Source organism: Apodemus sylvaticus, chromosome 22, assembly GCF_947179515.1.
Source record: "Apodemus sylvaticus chromosome 22, mApoSyl1.1, whole genome shotgun sequence".
Taxonomy (NCBI): Eukaryota; Metazoa; Chordata; class Mammalia; order Rodentia; family Muridae; genus Apodemus; species Apodemus sylvaticus.
In genome coordinates this window covers 13,333,905-13,353,808 of record NC_067493.1, presented here as the reverse complement: position 1 = coordinate 13,353,808, position 19,904 = coordinate 13,333,905, and the positions used below count along the sequence as shown (strand labels likewise).

Sequence of the window (19,904 nt, the reverse complement as noted above, 5' to 3'; positions counted from 1 at the left end):
AACTGGCCAAGTAAATGGGGGAAATAGTATTAAAACACTCAGTAGTTACTCTGATGACCACAGCGAACAAGCTTGCTGATGTAGACAATGGAAACCCCACTCTGTTGCACCTAGGTGCTGAGAGGTGAGGTATAGCTTAGTGTCAAACCTATCCCAAGCCCAAAGCTGTGGACCTCTGAAAGAAGCTTGCCAGGGGAGCAGCCTTACCCTGGAGATCTGACAACAGAGCTGTCAATTCAAGAGCTGAGTGACTGATCTCGAGTGCTTCTACATTTCAGTCAGTAGAAGTGGCAAGAGGTTTATCCTCCTCACCCAGGTCTGCACACGTTCTTGATAGTTCACCCTGGCAAATGAGACTACCTCTGTAAAATAGGCCTGTCTGTTGACTTACGTGGTTTTGTTGTTGTTTTTACAGCTGACATGGGCTTTGCCAGATTATTTAATTCACCTTTGAAGCCTTTAGCAGATTTGGATCCAGTGGTTGTAACATTCTGGTACCGAGCTCCAGAATTACTCCTCGGAGCGCGACATTATACCAAAGCAATTGGTGAGTAGGGCTAATGAAAATTACAGGACTTTAAAACAATTTTTTTCTGTGAAAGAGATATTTTTGTACATGCTTAAATCAAGTATTAGAAAATTATAAAAACAAAACCCCAGAATTCCACTATCCACATATATGCATTAGCACCTGAGAGCATGAGATTGCACGCCTCTTTACAAAAGAGGTTCAGAATATTTTGAGTAAAAAAAAAAAATTAATTTCATATAAAAAGAAAACTAAAAATTTTAAGTTCTAGAACTTCATACAAATGTTCTTTCTGCCACCAAAAGAAATGCTAACATCTAGAATTAAAATTAAAGAAAATATGCAGACTTGAGGAGATAGGACTTTTCAAAGTTAGGAGCATGGTGCTGTTGCTTCCTCACGGCCTGTTGTCGCCTGCCAGCACGGGGCCACTCTTTCTCAGGTCCTCTGCTGGCTGCCAGTCAAGGTGTTGGTGGCTGACTTACATGGTACAGTGAATGAAACTCATCTGCAGCCTTTTCTGCTCCTTCCCCATGACTGATATCTTTCTCGGCTTCATTTTACGGGGGTGAATGTTATTGTAAGTCCTCTCCTTTTATGTTGATGACATAGAGGCTTGCAGCCACTTCTGTGACAGGTAACCTAGGCCTACCACATCCCCACCCACCAACCCATACCTCCCTAACATTTTCCATTTTATTCTTCTAGGTTGTTGTGCTTTGTCTCTTATTTTCTCCTCCCATGGCTTTCTTTGGAAGAACATCTTATTGCCTGATTTGTAGTATTTCTGGGATAGACCTTTATTTACTTGGTGATTTAGAGTCGTGCTCTGATCATTCTTCTTTGCCTTTAGGTAGTAGTATGGCTAATTTGTTCTCAGACCAGTCTTCTCGGGTTACTGTGGGTCACTTAGGCTTGTCCCTTTCTGCAAACAAATGCTACTTCTCATTTTATAGGGTTTTGTTTTGTTTTGTTTTTGCACACAGTCATTCAGCTCCTATCTGTAGTCTTCTTGACAATTCTTAAGGTACATGGTTCTTTGATCTTCCCCTCAAAGTTTCCAGTTCCTTTCTTCTGGAATGTACTGCTATGAGATGCTGGGCCTCTTGGTGCTTTCCACTGTGCCTTTTCTTCTGATGCTTCTCTGGCTTTCTTAGGAGCTCTTTGTTTAACCATGACTTTTGTGGCCTCTTGTATTAGTTTATACAAAGAAAAGCTTTGCTAATATCTTCGAAAACAAGGATTACAGTACTTGTTTGTGGTTTGTTGTGCACTCAGAGTTATTGCTTGCCTGGTCTTTGCTGATGTGTTGGGTTGGAAGATCCTGTGTTGTGTAGAGTCAACCACAGTCTTTGCAGAGCAGAGCTTCTGGAGCCTCGGGCCAGGAACCCTGAAGCCTTGAGCACTGAGTTCGTTGTATTGCTCAGAGCTATGCACTTGTCTTGCCGGTCTGCAAGTCCATCTTCGGGGCTTGATCATGGACAGACTGAGGGGCATACTACAGGTGTACAGACATGTTCTTGAGCTGGGTCTGGAAGCAGCATTTACTTGCAAATGTAGCAGGAAGTCTAGGCCTCTGCATAGTCATCTTGGTCACCATACCTGAAAGGATCTATCCTTGGATAGAGAGGTTGCCAGTGAAGGACCTTTCTTGTCTGTGTCGGTGCCTTCCATGGCCTCTCTGGGTGTCTTGGAGCACAGACCAGTGTTCTCGTAGTAGTGAGGAAGCTGCTTCCTGCCAGTCTCCAAGTCCGTGGGCTGCTGTTAGTAAGCACTCTCTCAGCCAAAAGTCGGCCGTCTCCCTGGCAACCTGAGCAAAGAACCTGTGTTTTCTTTCTCAGCTTTGTTTTCCATTTTGTGTCATTTCTCATCTGTGTTGTAAGGACCCTTAATTACTTAGGTGTCCTCTAGTTTCTCTATTTGTATTTAAGAATTAAGTTACAAAAGCCACCTGGGACCTCTGTGTTGGATCATGGGGTATGTAGGTTGCAGATTACACTTTGAAGTTCTACAATAGACAGCTGTCATCCCCAGGGAGAACCAGATGCCTGAATGGGTAAGTCTGTTCTGAAGCCAGTCAGACATAAGACTCTCCTGGCTTTAGCCCAATTGCTCTGTACTGAACAGTCGAGAGCATTAGTAGAAAATGGGGAGAAGGGCCAGCATGGTGTTGAAACAACAGTCCTTCCTAGTTTGACATGTCTGTAGAGTTTTGTAGGACAGTACTGCTCAGGCACCGTGCCATAGACTGAGGCCTTTTTTTTTTTTTTTTTTGCATTGTTGCACCTTTTGCATTCTTCTGGATCAGAAACATTTGCAGCATCTGTGTAGAAAATGTCTTTACACACCTCTCTCTCCTTTTTCACTCAGACTTTAGTCATAGAGAACTTCCTGGAGGAAGTTGGCTGTGCTAACGCCATCTGGGGCAGTCTTGTTCTGTCACCCACATCACATCCTTACCTTGTCTTTGGTGCTGCAAGCTGTCTCTAGACTCCAGTAGACTAAACTCACCTTCTTGCTGTTCACCACAGCCCACTAATGCCTAGGCAGGTGAACCTATATTGTCTAAAACTAGGCATTTATGTTTGTTAAGATTTTACTCATATTTCTGCAAAGCCTTTTCCATTCTCCAGATGGAAAAGGTAGGATGCTTGCTGTTAGCCTCAGAGTTAATCTTGAATCCGTCCTCAGTTTTTATTTGGCAAAAACTTTATGCTCACTAATGTTCTTATCTGCTTTGAGATCACGTTTTATTTCATAGAAAGACAATTATAAACATAAATAAGTCAGATATGAAAAATCTCTCAGCAGCTTTGTATAAATCTAAATTTATTCTAAAATATTAACCTTTAAAAAAATCAGGCTCTTTTTCTCTCCTCCTCTGTGTGTATGCTCTTTCTTTCTGTTCCCTTTCCTGCCTCCCATGGTGACTCCTCTGACCTCAGTCCTTGGGGCCAGTGAACTTACCCGAGAGCAGCTTCCCAATAAACATATATGCTGTTTCTGAACATGTGCTGTTACCTAAGCACATTTGAATATTTTTTTTAATATCATTAAACAAAGATGGCTTTCTCAGTTAATATGATAGTTATTTTTTATTATCAAAGGATTTAATATTTCAGAACATTGTTATGTTACTTTTGGTAAGATCTTAGCAGATTGTACAGATAGTGGAGTGATTATGAAATAAGTCCCATGCCCTGAGCGCCTGAGACTCTCTGTTCCTTATAGTCTACAGTCCAGCAGCATTAACAGTCCATCTGACATCAGAGAGTGCACGTTTAACTTTGTATTTGCCTGTCTCCCTCCTCCTATCTATACATAAATAGGTAGCTAAAGTGGTAACTTTAATATGAAATCAAATTCTGGACCTTGTTCCTAAAAAGAGTTTATGATCTGGGTGAGAGGAAAGCAGGGACACATGCACAGAATGACTTGGTCAGTTCTTGAGCAAGAATAGCAGTGACCCCCTGGGAACTGTGCCCTCACTGCTGACAGGTCTCCTAGTCCATAGGAACTGTATCCTCTCTGCTCACAGGTCTCCTAGTCCATAGGAACTGTGTCCTCTCTGCTCACAGGTCCCCTAGTCCATAGGAACTGTGTCTTCTCTGCTGACAGGTCTCCTAGTCCATAGGAACTGTGTCCTCACTGCTCACAGGTCCCCTAGTCCATAGAAACTGTGTCCTCTCTGCTCACAGGTCCCCTAGTCCATAGGAACTGTGTCCTCTCTGCTCACAGGTCCCCTAGTCCATAGGAACTGTGTCCTCTCTGCTCACAGGTCCCCTAGTCCATAGGAACTGTGTCCTCACTGCTCACAGGTCCCCTAGTCCATAGGAACTGTGTCTTCTCTGCTGACAGGTCTCCTAGTCCATAGGAACTGTGTCCTCACTGCTCACAGGTCCCCTAGTCCATAGAAACTGTGTCCTCTCTGCTCACAGGTCCCCTAGTCCATAGGAACTGTGTCCTCTCTTCTCACAGGTCCCCTAGTCCATAGGAACTGTGTCCTCTCTGCTCACAGGTCCCCTAGTCCATAGGAACTGTGTCCTCACTGCTCACAGGTCCCCTAGTCCATAGGAACTGTGTCCTCTCTGCTCACAGGTCTCCTAGTCCATAGAAACTGTGTCCTCTCTGCTCACAGGTCCCCTAGTCCATAGGAACTGTGTCCTCTCTGCTCACAGGTCTCCTAGTCCATAGAAACTGTGTCCTCTCTGCTCACAGGTCCCCTAATCCATAGGAACTGTGTCCTCTCTGCTCACAGGTCTCCTAGTCCATAGGAACTGTGTCCTCTCTGCTCACAGGTCTCCTAGTCCATAGAAACTGTGTCCTCTCTGCTCACAGGTCCCCTAGTCCATAGGAACTGTGTCCTCTCTGCTCACAGGTCTCCTAGTCCATAGAAACTGTGTCCTCTCTGCTCACAGGTCTCCTAGTCCATAGGAACTGTGTCCTCTCTGCTCACAGGTCTCCTAGTCCATAGGAACTGTGTCCTCACTGCTCACAGGTCCCCTAGTCCATAGGAACTGTGTCCTCACTGCTCACAGGTCTTCTAGTCCATAGGAACTGTGCCCTCTCTGCTCACAGGTCTCCTAGTCCATAGGAACTGTGCCCTCACTGCTCACAGGTCCCCTAGTCCATAGAAACTGTGTCCTCTCTGCTCACAGGTCTCCTAGTCCATAGAAACTGTGTCCTCACTGCTCACAGGTCCCCTAGTCCATAGGAACTGTGTCCTCTCTGCTCACAGGTCTCCTAGTCCATAGGAACTGTGTCCTCTCTGCTCACAGGTCCCCTAGTCCATAGGAACTGTGTCCTCTCTGCTCACAGGTCCCCTAGTCCATAGGAACTGTCTCCTCTCTGCTCACAGGTCTCCTAGTCCATAGAAACTGTGTCCTCTCTGCTCACAGGTCCCCTAGTCCATAGAAACTGTGTCCTCTCTGCTCACAGGTCCCCTAGTCCATAGAAACTGTGTCCTCTCTGCTCACAGGTCTCGTAGTCCATAGAAACTGTGTCCTCTCTGCTCACAGGTCCCCTAGTCCATAGGAACTGTGTCCTCTCTGCTCACAGGTCCCCTAGTCCATATGAACTGTGTCCTCTCTGCTCACAGGTCCCCTAGTCCATAGGAACTGTGTCCTCTCTGCTCACAGGTCTTCTAGTCCATAGGAACTGTGCCCTCTCTGCTCACAGGTCTCCTAGTCCATAGGAACTGTGCCCTCACTGCTCACAGGTCTCCTAGTCCATAGAAACTGTGTCCTCTCTGCTCACAGGTCCCCTAGTCCATAGAAACTGTGTCCTCTCTGCTCACAGGTCTCGTAGTCCATAGAAACTGTGTCCTCTCTGCTCACAGGTCCCCTAGTCCATAGGAACTGTGTCCTCTCTGCTCACAGGTCCCCTAGTCCATAGGAACTGTGTCCTCTCTGCTCACAGGTCCCCTAGTCCATAGGAACTGTGTCCTCTCTGCTCACAGGTCTTCTAGTCCATAGGAACTGTGCCCTCTCTGCTCACAGGTCTCCTAGTCCATAGGAACTGTGCCCTCACTGCTCACAGGTCTCCTAGTCCATAGGAACTGTGTCCTCTCTGCTCACAGGTCTCCTAGTCCATAGAAACTGTGTCCTCTCTGCTCACAGGTCTCCTAGTCCATAGAAACTGTGTCCTCTCTGCTCACAGGTCTCCTAGTCCATAGGAACTGTGTCCTCTCTGCTCACAGGTCCCCTAGTCCATAGGAACTGTGTCCTCACTGCTCACAGGTCTTCTAGTCCATAGGAACTGTGTCCTCTCTGCTCACAGGTCCCCTAGTCCATAGGAACTGTGTCCTCTCTGCTCACAGGTCCCCTAGTCCATTGGAACTGTGCCCTCTCTGCTCACAGGTCCCCTAGTCCATTGGAACTGTGCCCTCACTGCTTACAGGTTCCCTAGTCCATAGGAACTGTGCCCTCTCTGCTCACAGGTCCCCTAGTCCATAGGAACAGTGCCCTCACTGCTAACAGGTTCCCTTCAGTGCTGTTTTCTAAAAATGGGAGTTTCCGCCAGCCTGGTCTACAGAGTGAGTTCCAGGACAGCCAGGGCTATACAGAGAAACCCTGTCTCAAATAAACCAAATCCAAAAAAAAAAAAAGGGGAATTTCCTATAGTCAAATGCATTTGTCACCATTAACTCTAATAATTGTATGACATTTTACAGAAACATTTGCCTTCTACAGTAGGAGTCATAAAGGGAACTGACAGATGACCAGATTCAAGACCACTGCCATTTCTTCAGTGGTACTAATCCCTGGCCATGTATACCTGCTTTGGCCGCAATGCCTTTTGGAAAGCACTTCATTTCACTCAGCATGTTGCCTCAAGAAGTTATAACATAGGTGCCTTTCTTAGCTGTTGTTTGTGTCTGAGCGGTGGTGAACTTGACATTTTCAGTATTTTTAAATAAGAACGAGATAGTGTAAGAGGAAACCTTCAGTTCTAGTTTGTCCTTCAGTTTCATTCCTGCCCCTTATGTCTATGGGTGGCCTTTATGGCTGGTAAAGCATTCAGATTCCCCATACCATTTAAAGGTTCCTGCTGAGAACTCTGTCTAGCATTTGGACTTTGCTGTCTGGAAGCTGACATGTGAGCAGCTACACTGCCCTTGGAGTTAAACATCAAAGTATCTGGAGCATGTGCATGTGTCCATCTTCACAGTGCCATTTAGAAGGGGGTCCGCTGCTGGTTCAACAGATCGTGTTAGACTGTAGAGTGCACAAAGAAAACATCTGGCTTTGATAACTGCCATGGTCCCATTCTCTGCTGCAAACCAACTTCAGTGCTGTGGCCATTTGTCCATTTGGACAACACTGGAAGCTGAATTGTTAAGCCAAAGAAAGAGAATAATGGGCTAGTGAGCATGATATCTACGAGACAGAGCCCTGAGTGTGTAGGTGTTTAGTTGTGTTTGGTGTTGGGAGGATGCTGAAGGAGAGGTCTGAGTTCCCAGACAGCTATGGCACGAGCTGTCCCGAAAGTCTTCCTCAAGTGTGGGGGTTGAACAGTGCTCACCCTCCAGGTATTCAGTTTGCACGGATTGGGTGGGTGGCTCTCTCTCTCTCTCTCTCTCTCTCTCTCTCTCTCTCTCTCAAGTGGGGAGTTTGAGGTAAAACAGAAAAAGGACAGACACTCGTTCTTTTTTATCAGAATCAACACCATTGATTAAGCAGCGTTTAACAAATCCTCCTCCCTCCCTTTGGGTGTCAGGTGAGAGTTACATCATCTGATTAGCTACACATGGCTGCTGCATGTTTGAGAGTGGGAAGGAGTTAGGCAGGAAGGTGAACAGGGAAGAGCCTCCCATGAATTTGGCATATTTTCAAACATATGAGCAAGGAAGAAACACCTTCTTGGTAAGAATTAGGAAGTTGTAGGGAATAAATACCCAACCATCTGACTAGAATTTGTAATTGGTGACAAAATCAAGATCCTGAGGGTGAAAGGTAGAAATTTGTTGTATACAAGAGACAGCTGAAGTTGTAGGTTAGAAGTGGCCAGGCTTGGGTCAGTCAACCGCTATACTTTTCCTTCAAGAGTGAACACCCGTCAGGCTGTCATGGGGAAACTACTCCATTCTTCTTGGGGGAGGGGGGGTGTTAAGTAACCAGATGATTCATTGTAGTATCTTTTGAGTATTGTAAATTGAGTTTTTAAAATGCAAATGATTCATTACCCAGTTTTTAAATCCTTAGCTTGCCTACCCATGCAGTGGTTAAGATGGTCAAAGATTACATTTATATGCAGTAGCTTTCCTGTGTACCCTCTAACACTAAAATGAAATAGCCCAACATGTTTCTTGATAAAACTTTTCCCCATGTGTAGTATTATCTTAGCCGGACAGTGCTGGTGCACACCTTTAATCCCAAACCTAGGAAGTCAGAGGCAGGTAGATCTCTCAATTGAGGTCAGCATGATCTATAGAATGAGTTGAGTTCCAGGACAGCCAGTGCTACACAGGAAATCCCTGTTTTGGAAAACCAAAAAAATGACCTCCCCCACAAATGAAAGGGTATTATTGAACATCTTGGTTTTCTGAGATGAAAAAATTATATGGTTAAGAAAAATCAGTCTTCAAATTATGAATCTTTATGTAAATAGATGAACTTGTCACTCCAAAATGTAAATATAATTTACATATACAATGAGAATTTTATGTATGGAAATATTAAAAAATCCTAATTGTCATAAATATATTTCAGTGCTGAAGTTCACAAATTCTCCTAACACATTTTTTTCATTCCCTGCTTAAGCCAGAGTTTCTCAGGTACCTGAGTAACCAGCTTCAGTATAAGGATGGCTTTTGTATTTGTCCTTGCAGGTTTTATGGCTTCCCATTTGCCCCAGGTTTGTGTAGGTCATTCAGAAAGCACTTGTTGAGCATCTGCAGTTGCCCAGAACTGTATAAGTGAGACAGTACCTGCTGCCAGGCTGTGTGCCAAACGTAACAGTGGGACATTTTCAGCTTCACACTCTGAGTAGGCAGATCTTGCCTCCATTAATAGTTCTGTAAACTACAAACTTGGTATGAATGAAAGTCAACATATATCTTGTGAATGAAAGAAATTTACTTTGTAGTTTGTCTACGGTAAATAATTGTTACTAATTTGTAGCCTCTATACCTATTTTGAAGATTTTTCTGTTACTTTCTGTATTTCAATTAGCTTTGTAAAAGCAATGCTGCTGTTTAGCAGGAAGAGATGAAATAGAACGCATATCTTTCTTGTTAGCATTAGGACAGATATAGTTAATAGGCTTGAAAATTAACAGGTAAATAAACAAGATAAAATTATTTTATCATGAAAAATGTTCCTGTATTCTGGCAAGTGCCCAATTTCAAGGGGTCTATGGATTTTGTGTTTGTTTTGGTTTGGTTTCATTTGTTTGTGGTTCCCATGTTCTATATACAGACTGTAGTTATGGTAATGTTTAAGCATTTAAAACTCACCCAGATTCAGAAAATAAACATAGGCTTCTGTGAAGTCACTGGGTGGATGAGATATCAAGCAATGAAAGTTTGGTGGGTGGGGGATATTTACAGTGTCCTGTGGTATTTAGCGGTTTACTTGCCCAGTGATTACTATTGATGTGTGAGAAACAGAGAAAGAACACTCCCCATTGAAGTAAAAATGCATTTTCTTTTGGAAAGAAGCACTTTATTTTCCTCCTTTTTCTTTTTCCTTTCCTTTTCCCTTTTTATTTTCTCTTTTCTGTTTTTGTTTTTGTTTTTCTTTTCTTTTTCTTTTAAAGATATTTGGGCTATAGGGTGTATATTTGCAGAACTACTAACGTCAGAACCAATATTTCACTGTCGACAAGAGGACATCAAAACTAGTAATCCTTATCACCATGACCAGCTGGACAGAATATTCAATGTAATGGGATTCCCTGCAGGTACACACTTGCTTTTGTTGTTTGTTTGCTATCTTCTTTGGAAAGGTTGTGGTTTTGGCTTATATTACATAATTCTTTGGTTTTAAGACTTTAATTTTTTTTTCAGAGAATCACAGAAATAGCAAAATTTATAGAATTCAAGTATCAACATTAAAATACGTAGGGGTTTTCTGAATTCAGTGAGGTTTTTGTTTGTTTTCCTTTTGGTTTGCTGTTTTGTTTTGTTGTTTGGTATTTGAAATGATGAGATCTTGCAATAGCTGGATTAACTTGATGCCTTTGTTACTGCCAGTGTAAACTAGAACAAGCAGTAAAGGTCTTTTTGTTTGTTTGTTTGTTTGTTTGTTTTTCTGGCAGCACGTAATAGCTGCCGCTGCTTGAGTGCAAAAGCTGAAGGCTCTGCTTAGGTAGAGCGCTGTGCAGAGCCACAGCTTGCGGAGGAACCATACTTCTGCTCCCTCATTTGTCACTATTTTTTTTTTTAAATGTCTTGCTAAAGCAACCAGGCCAGGAGTGACAATCACAGCCATAGATTTTATAGCAGAGAGAGAATGTCTGGGTATTCAACCTCTCATGGATTTTATAGCAGAGAGAATGTCTGGGTATTTACCTCTCCGGAGTTAGCATCTCTCCTGCTGTATCTCAGGTCCTAGTTGTAGTACAGACCAGTGGTTCACCAGCCTCAGAAACTGCCCAGGGGTCCAGAATAGTGCAGGTGTGGAGAAAGTACCTCAAGGTGGCGGCCCGTCAAGCACATAACTGACACTGTGTCCTATTGGGACTGCTTCTTAGGTCACCACAACTTAAGACGGATAGAGTACCACCTTTCCTTGGGATTATGAATTATCAGCAAATTCAGAACAACAACAGACTTCCCTTCTCCAGAATGACCCAGTATTTGGGGGAAGACCTTATTGGGATAAAAATGTCATTTAGTCATTACATTCTACCGTCTTGAGTAAAATATATTGATCAGGAGCTGGGTGTGGTAGCCACACCTTTAATTTCAGTACTTTTCAGAGTCTACAACAGGTGTATCTCTGTGCATTCAAGCTAGCCTGGTATGTATAGCAAGTTCCAGGACAGTCAGAATAACATAATAGAGAGAGACCCTGTCTCAGATAGATAGATAGATAGATAGATAGATAGATAGATAGATAGATAGATAACAGACAGATAGACAAAGTGGTAGATAGGTAGGTAGGTAGAGAGACAGGCACGCAGGCAGGCAGGTAGGCAGATAGACACTGATTCTTGCCCTCTTAAGCATTTACATTGTTCAGATGTTCTTAAAAGTAGACATGGTTTGAGTGGCTAAAGGAAATACTTCTTCCTTCTTAGATCCAAGTTCATTCACTATTTCTGAGGCCCATGGGAAGGAGACATGGCAGGGATTGGAAGCAATGAGGACCACGGTCTGGATGATTCTCGGCGTGGGTTTAATAGTTCAAATGCCTCAGTTAATGAGAAGCCAGAAAAGCAAACAGCAGCCAGCAAGGATCCATAGTAGACACTTGAATCGTAGACAGGGCTTGTGCTCTGCTTAAGAAAGGTCAGTGTGGCTGTGGAACATTCAAAACTCACAGTGGGCTCACTGAAGTCAGGAGACTAGCTACATAGAACAATACCACAGCTATAAAGACACAATAAGGATGGAAAAGAATGGACAAATATATAACCTGTACAAAGAAGTATATAATTGAGGGAAAACTAAATGGTTTTTAGCCTTCTGAAACATTGGCAAAGCAGAGAAACTGGAGTAAATAAGTAGTTGCAGAGAAAATACCATTTTAAAGTTGAAGTCTGGTTGATGTCTGTGGAAGATAGATGACCAGTGCATTCAGCTGCTGGTATAGCACTGGGCACCTAACAGACCCTTGGTTTCACCACTGGCAGTTTTGCAGAGGCAGCTGAGCTAACACAAGACTTTCTGCTTCCCCGACTGACTGAGCAGTTGTTCTTGCCTGCATCCTTCACGTGGTATTGAGCAGCAACACTAGGAGTAGCTGAGATAGCAGTATCCGTGCTGTGTCCCACCATTTGCCATGATAATGTCAGGAGGACCTTTAGGAATGTGGAAGGAGGGCTGCCTGGCATCCAGAGAAGTGTGTCGAGCCAGTCAGGTAAAAGAGCCTGGATTTCTCAGTTAAAAAGACTGCTTGCTGATAGAACCAAGAAATTTGATGAATGCGGAAAAATAAGTGGGTTTACTAATATAAATAGGACCATTTAATAACAAATATTTATTTGTGATTTTTTTCCTTCTAGTGATAGAACAGATATTGACAAGTTTTAGTAGAACAGAGTAGCAAGAGTAGGCCGATGTGATTAGGTGTCAGGCCAGAAGGCCACGGGGTAAACACTTATCAATGTATTTCACAGATAAAGATTGGGAAGATATAAAAAAGATGCCCGAACATTCAACATTAATGAAAGATTTCAGAAGAAATACGTAAGTTGGAAAGAAAATGGACCCTTTGTGAATGTTTCACTTTACTTAGTTAGGTACAAGGCCAAGGGTAGGCAGAGTTTCATACTTACACATGACAAGATACTGTCAACCCTACTGGTAAGGCTAAGTTAAACCTTTGGCACAAATAGTATTTAAAATAATTCATGTGGGGAAAATGCCCCCAGGATGTGTTCATAAAGTTGTCTTGAATATCACCATGAATACCCACTCAGGAGTGACTAGTGGGGCTGGGAATGTGGCTCCACTTGCTTGTTAGCATTCATGAAACCCTGGGTTTGATTACCCAACACCTCAAAAACCCCCGCTGGGGTTGGTAGTACATGCCGGCAGTCCTGACAAGTAGCATTAGATGTTCAAGGTCATGCTCAGCTTCGTAGTAAGTTTAAGATCATCCTGGGATACATGATGCCCTGTCTCAGGAGAAAAAAAAATCAACAAATCATTATTATAGCTGGTGTGGTGGTGTGCGCATAATCCCAGTCCTCTCCTTGGAGGCAGGCCGGTCATACTACACAGAGTAGAGGTCAGCTTCATCTACATGAAACCTCAGAAAACAAACATCCAAGGACTAGGGTGGATATTGAATGAAGTATAGCATTGGCTTAATGCTGCTATTTTATGCTACTCAGAGCGTAGTTGATGTGTGGTTATGATCAAAACAGTGTGTATAGGAAGATATCAGCCAATGTAAAATTCAGCTCTGATCTCATGTGGACGTTTCCTGGTGTTTCTCTTTCAGGTATACCAATTGCAGCCTTATCAAGTATATGGAAAAGCATAAAGTTAAACCTGACAGTAAAGCATTCCACTTGGTGAGTGAGCCTGAGGCAGCAGCTTGCAGGACCCTTGCATCTCTCAGAGGGGCCCCAGAAAGTCACACAAAGTACCAAGAGAAAGCCTTCTTGCCACTCGGAAACCACATCTACCTTGTTTTTCATTGTAGTTGTTTTTGTGCATTTCTGGGAATAAAATCTAAATAAAACCTTGTTCATGCTAGATAGTCACCCTGAACAATAATACACCTAGTTTATACTGTCATCTACTTAAAGATGGTTTGTAAACTTAGCTCCCAAGTTACCTCATAAACTTGAGTCCTGACAGCTCTGTGCAGACACTCGCACTGCTCATTCTGGAGAGCTGGCATGCTGTCATGTAAAGAGAGCGGATGAGACTGTAGGGCCCTCCCCCAGGGACCACAGGGTGGTCACACTGGGCCACCCACTGCTTTCTTGGTTCATAACTGTCCATTGTGAGACGACAACTGGAAATGCTTCTCCAGTTATGTCTCACAGAAGGACTATAATATATCCAAGGAGGGTTAGGCACGCATGCATTTCACTTGTCCTAAGAGTTTCTTAAAATGTAATCCATTGCAGTCTTAGCCGAGAATTCCTTGACTTTGAAGAGGCCACCTTTTCCTTCATAGCAGCTAAACCACTGGGCAGTGAGCTCTTCTGACCCTGCTTTTATGCTTTCTCTTCCCCTTCTCTGCTTCTCTGCCAGCATCGTATTTACAAGGCCATCGTATTAACCTGCCATGTTGCCACACCGTATATGAGGATGATGATTTATTCAAAGGTTTTTACAACAGGGCTCAAATTGTTAAATTAAGTTGGAGCCTTCATGATCTAAGTCTTATTGGTCCTAACAAAATAATGGTCAAAAGGCATTATTGGGTTTGCCATGCCTATCCCACAGGCCCATGCCTTCCTTGCAGTCTTAGAGCAGCAGAACCCTAGAGACCATCAGTTTTTTACTGCTGTGAACAGACACCACACTGTGACCGAGGCAACTCTTGTAAGGACAACATTTAATTGGGGCTGCCTTACAGTTCAGAGCTTCAGTCCAATATCATCAAGGTAGGAACATGGCAGCATCCAGGCAGGCATGATGTAGGAGGAACTCAGAGTTCTACATCTTCATCTGAAGGCTGCTAGCAGAATACTGGCTTCCAGGCAGCTAGGATGTGTGTCTTAAAGCCCATATCCACAGAGACACACCTATTCCAACAAGGCCACACCTCAAAATAGTGTCACTCCCTGGGCCAAGCATATTCAAACTATGACACCATCCTTGTAGCTTATTTGTTGTTCTGGGCTTTAACCACAGGACCTCATGTGTGCCCTCTGTTTAGTTTGCTTTCAGGTCATACCCCAGCTCTGTGTGATTTTATTGAAAGTGTTGGTATTTTAAATGAGTCCTACTCTCACTGCATTTTAAAGATATTTATATGGCCTTTTATCCTCTGGGTCATCATCCCTTAAATCTATGTTTATTAGTTTATTACTTTTCAAACCAATCCCAGTCCAGCAACACAGACATCAACTGGGAACTTGGTAGAAACGCAAGTCCTTAGATTGCTGTTTACGTCTGTCTGTCTGTCTATCTATCTATCTATCTATCTATCTATCTATCTATCTATCTATCTATCTATCTGGGCACAGGGCTCAGCTCTCTGTCAGGCTATGGAATCAGGGCTCAGCTCTCAACCTTGCAGCAATTATGCTGCACTTTGAAGTCTGCAGATCAGAACAGGAGGCCATTGTTCAGGTGTCTCTTACATAACGTTAGAAATAAACATTCCTGGAGAGCAGTGGTGACTGGTGGCACACACCCTTAACCCCAGCGCTTGGGAGGGAGACAGATGGATCTCTGAGTTCCAGGAGAGCCATGGCTGGTACATAGAGAAACCCTGTCTTGGGGGTTGGGGGAACAAACATTGCAGATGGCATGCGCGTCAAAGGTGCTGCATTTTCACACTAGTGTGGTATCTCTGGATGTGTCAGGGATGCATGCGCTCAGTGTAGCTACAATGCTCACTCACAGTTAGGCTTCTTTCTAAAGAACCATCACAGTTGCTTACTGGATATTCGTTTAATACTGAAAACAAGCTATAGTACTTGGTAATGTTTTTATGCTCCATCTGGAAAGAGATGGTTATAAAGAGGTTGAACTGACCTGCCCAGTACACTCAACCAATAAATTCTGAGTCAGGGTGTAGAGTAGGCACCAATGTTTCCGTGGGAGCATGCCCTGATATTTCTGACTTATGATTTCAGCTTCAGAAGTTGCTCACTATGGACCCAATAAAGCGAATTACCTCAGAGCAGGCCATGCAGGACCCCTACTTCCTAGAAGACCCACTTCCCACGTCAGAGTAAGTGGCAGATCTGCTGGCTTCCTGTGCACTGGCATCTTTAAGTATGCTTCCTCTTTCTGTCACACTAAGTTGCCATGCCTCTGAGGGACCTGAAGAAATGGAGCTTTTCTACTTTAATGCCATTTTTGGCTTTGTGGCTAAGAGGCATTGCTGAAGTGGATTCATCTCACCAGTACTCAGTCCATTTACTCCGTGGTGGGTTCATTGTGCTAAGACTACTTCCACATACTAGGATTTTCTAGGGCTGCCTACAGCCAAGTGTTCTGATCTTCTGGAGTAGCAGTCCTAAATAAATTTGCCTTCTCTTTGTCATCTTTTGTTTTAACCGTGGATGGGCAGATAAGACACTGCAAACAGTGGTAGATGTTTTGGTTGCACTAATAAGAGAGCTGTCCTATTGGGTAATTATTGATTAGGTTATACAGTGAAGGACCTTTAGATCACCACCTGCATTGTCACTGCTTAAAGGATTCTTTGCAGCAGACTTACATGAAAGATGCTTATATCTCTGTAACTATGGAAACACAGTCCTGGCTTCTTAGAGAGTGACAGTGAGTCACCTAAATGAAGCCCTGGAAATACCAGGCAGCATGTGAGACAGCTCTTTTCTTTTTTCTTGTGAATAGTGTTTTCGCCGGTTGTCAAATCCCTTATCCCAAACGAGAATTTTTAACAGAAGAGGAGCCTGATGAGAAAGGAGACAAAGTAAGTATTAAAGTACAATTGGTAGTGCCTTCTTCATGGCCTTTGGGGCCTCTGGGATGCAGCCAGTTTTTGTTCTCCTCCTGAGTTGAACTGTGTTTTCTGTTTAACCAATTGAGAAGAACCAGCAGCAGCAGCAGGGCAATAACCACACTAATGGAACTGGCCATCCAGGGAACCAGGACAGCGGCCACGCACAAGGGCCCCCCTTGAAAAAAGTGAGAGTTGTCCCTCCTACCACTACCTCAGGTGGACTCATCATGACCTCCGACTATCAGGTACTGCAAGTGTCTCCTACTGACCTGCTGTTGTGGGGTTTCTAAAGGATCTGTTGCAAAGGGTGGTCTGCAGTAGCATTGGTGTTCCTGGAAAGATACATCAGTGTGGAATGGTGCAGGTATGGAAGTCCACAGACTTGGAAGAGTAGACAGGGATCAGCTTTCAGGACAGACTTGGAATAGGAAGTCCAAGTGTGGCCATGCAGTAGCTTGAGACCTGTGGCATTTTATGGCTTACCTGCTGGGTTGGGAGACAGTGCAGCACATCAAGTTCTTCCACCAGGAACATTCAGACCCAGCACCCATATCAGTGCTTGGAGGCTTGGTGCCCCAGCTGTACCCTGTTGGTCCAGTCATTTCAAAGGCAAAGACAGGATCCTCGTCAAGTCATGGAGCTCTAGGTTCGGTTGAGAGACCTTGCTTCTGTGTACAGTGGACAGCAATCCACATCACCCTCTGGCCTACACATACGCACACTCTCAGGCATGAGTGCGAAGTGAAGCAAAAGCACTGGGCTTAAACACGTGTGCCTTGCACTCAGCCGGTGGCTGCGTTTGCAAAAGAGCACTGTGGAAGAGTGAACAAGGCCACAGGCTGCCGCATCCCCCTTCTGCTCAGCCTTGAATGAGAATCCTGGGTGTTCTCTATGTCTCAAGTGTGGGAAGGAAGGTAGAACAGAAATTCCTTGCAGATGGCATCGCCATTAGCGGAGTAGTGGTTAGAATGTGAAGCTTGGGAAGACTGGATGGCTGTGTGTTGTGAACGTGGTGGCCTGTGGAAGCCCTGCACGGAGAGTGTGGGAATCTTTGTTTTGTTCTTATCCTCATTGACAGTCTGCTGTCATTCACAGAGCAGTCAGTGCCCTTCCATGGTGGGGTGCAGCTAATGGAGGATGCCTGTGTTTGTATATGTGTTTATATGTGTGAGCACACATGCATGTGGATATAAGAGTGTGTGCGTGCAGGCCCTAAGTTGATATCAGTTATCTTTCCCTTGAATTATTTTATTCTTTTCCCTTATTTACTGAGGCAGTGTCTTACACTGAACTTGGAGCTTGTAGATGTTAGTTAGTCTAGCCAGCCAGCTTCCCCTGAAGATCTTGTCTCTTCCTCCCAAGTGCTGGGATGACAGAGAGCCACCATGCCTACCAGCTTTTGTTGTTGTTGTTAAAGATTTATTATCTCATGTGTGTGTGTGTGTGTGGATACACTGTCGCTGTCTTCAGACACCCCAAAAGAGGGCATCAGATCCCATTACAAATGGCTGTGAACCACCATGTGGTTGCTGGGAATTAAACTCAGGACCTCTGGAAGAGCAGTCAGTGCCCTTAACCGCTGAGCCCTCTCTCCAGCTGGCCTACCAGCTTTTATATGGACTCTGGATATACAAACTAAGTGCCTCATTCTCATGTCGCAAGATAATGATCAAAATTCCCCAGCATGTAAATTACTACCTTTTATGTCCTAATTCTTACCTTCCTAAAGAGAAGCTAATGTTGGAAGACTTGGGGTTGTTGTCTGCTTTTGCTCAGTTTTGTTTTGTATGGGCCAGTTGATGGGTTTGTGGCTGTTTTTATTTTTTTAATTCTAAATCTAGTGCCTTACAAAAGCTTTGACATCTTCGCTTCCTTGGAATAAGATTCCCTTCTCTATCAGTCTTGATGACATGGGGCCAAGATGCCTCAAGAAACCCCTGAATCACGTTTTTCCCTTGTCTTCTTTCCAGCGTTCCAATCCACATGCTGCTTATCCCAACCCTGGACCAAGCACATCACAGCCCCAGAGCAGCATGGGATACTCAGCTACCTCCCAGCAGCCTCCACAGTACTCACATCAGACACATCGGTACTGAGCTGTGCTGGAGTCTGTCAGTGCACTGTTGCTCATGCTGCAGGATGGCTGCAGCCCTCTGCGGGAACCTGGTGTGGGCCATGCGAATGTACTGTACAACCACATCTTCACAATGTCCAGTAGCCGCGTTCCACCAGTTGTCACAGATTGGGGTGGTAGCTTCAGGTTGTACCTAAGTTTGGAGTTAGACTTGAAATGAAAGTGCTAGCACAGTTGTGTTGTGGGTTTGCTACTTCCATAGTTTACTTGACATGGTTCAGACTGACCAAGCATAGTTTTCAGTGACAGTCTGTAGCAGTTGAAGCTGTGAAATGTGCTAGGGCGAGCATTTGTCCTCATGTGTGGTGACTTTCAGTGTAACAGCGTTATCTGACCAATAGTACACACAGACGCAAGGTTTAACTGGTACTTGAAACACAGATTATGTTAACAAAATAACCAAGACTTAAAGATTATTTTGGTACACCTTTCTTTTTAGTGTCTTATCAGTGAGTTGATTCATCTTCTACATAAATCAGTGTTTTATGACCAAGAATATTGCTTGGATTATTTTGAAAGTACAAAAGAACCACATAGTTTCTACTGACAGGTTTCAGAACTCCCAAAGATTAATTTCCAACTTAGAGGTTTGTTTTTATTTTCAACCTATGACTTGACTGGTCTTAAAGCTGCTATTTGATAGTAATTAAATATGTTGTCATTGATATAAGCCTGTTGGTTCAGCAAACTGAAATGATTGTCGCAGACAGTGTTTTCTTTTCCTTGTTGGTGTTGCCGATTTGTGAGCATGCTTTCTGATTGCAAAAGCATGAGTGGCGACCTCCGTGAGGCACAGTGTCCTCCGTGAGGCACGGCGTCAGTCTGCACTCTTCTGTCCTGATTTGAAGCTGCCTAGTGTAGTGCTATTACAATTTTGTTCAGTTAACTTTCTTTTTAAAAGGTTGTTCGCACATTTTTAGGGTGCCCTTACTTCAGCAGAGGAGAGGGAGTAGGAGAGCCTTAGAACTTTTGAGGGGAAAACAAAAAGCTATAACGTACAACGTACTGTATCAAACTATTTTACATGAATGACACAAGTATTCTGAATAAAAAAATTGAACATTGTTAAAAACAAGGTGTTATGTAATAAATTTATTTTTCATAAATCAATGTATGGTGTCAGCTATATTTTTCAAACTCACCAAGGGTCTTTTGTAATTTTAAAATGTGCTTCTGCATAACTCTTCTCAGTGACTTATTGGTGATGTCTGTTCTGGAGTGATGGCTTAGACTGAGGTGTGGACTCTGGTGAGCTGTCTAGTCCTATAGCACAGGGGGCAGGTAGCAGCTCTACAGTCAGCCCTGTTCCACTCCATTCCTCCTTTTTAGAGTTAATAGATATTTTCTCAAAATCTGAAGCCATCCCTTTTAAAACATTCTAGAGCAGTCTAAGAGCTGGGAATAGGCCCGACCAGAAGAGAAAAGGGGATTGCTGGGAGCGGCATTTGATGTCTTCTCACGCCAGGTCACA

The 19,904-nt window shown here is 43.8% G+C and overlaps 1 protein-coding gene across 2 annotated transcripts in view; it reads left to right on the top strand.

Annotated features, from left to right (window-relative positions):
* Positions 1-19,543, top strand: part of Cdk8 (cyclin dependent kinase 8) — a 76,154-nt gene extending 56,611 nt beyond the window's left edge. The window contains exons 6-13 of one of the 2 annotated variants that reach the window (XM_052168710.1): positions 416-547; positions 9,788-9,931; positions 12,314-12,383; positions 13,144-13,216; positions 15,464-15,561; positions 16,191-16,269; positions 16,389-16,544; positions 18,270-19,543. In XM_052168710.1, coding sequence (XP_052024670.1) covers positions 416-547; positions 9,788-9,931; positions 12,314-12,383; positions 13,144-13,216; positions 15,464-15,561; positions 16,191-16,269; positions 16,389-16,544; positions 18,270-18,395 — 878 coding nt within the window. In that variant the 3' untranslated portion in view covers positions 18,396-19,543. Of the gene's footprint in view, positions 1-415; positions 548-9,787; positions 9,932-12,313; positions 12,384-13,143; positions 13,217-15,463; positions 15,562-16,190; positions 16,270-16,385; positions 16,545-18,269 lie in introns of both variants that reach the window. The other variant, XM_052168709.1, reaches the window with a different exon arrangement.
* Positions 19,544-19,904: the final 361 nt, after the last annotated feature.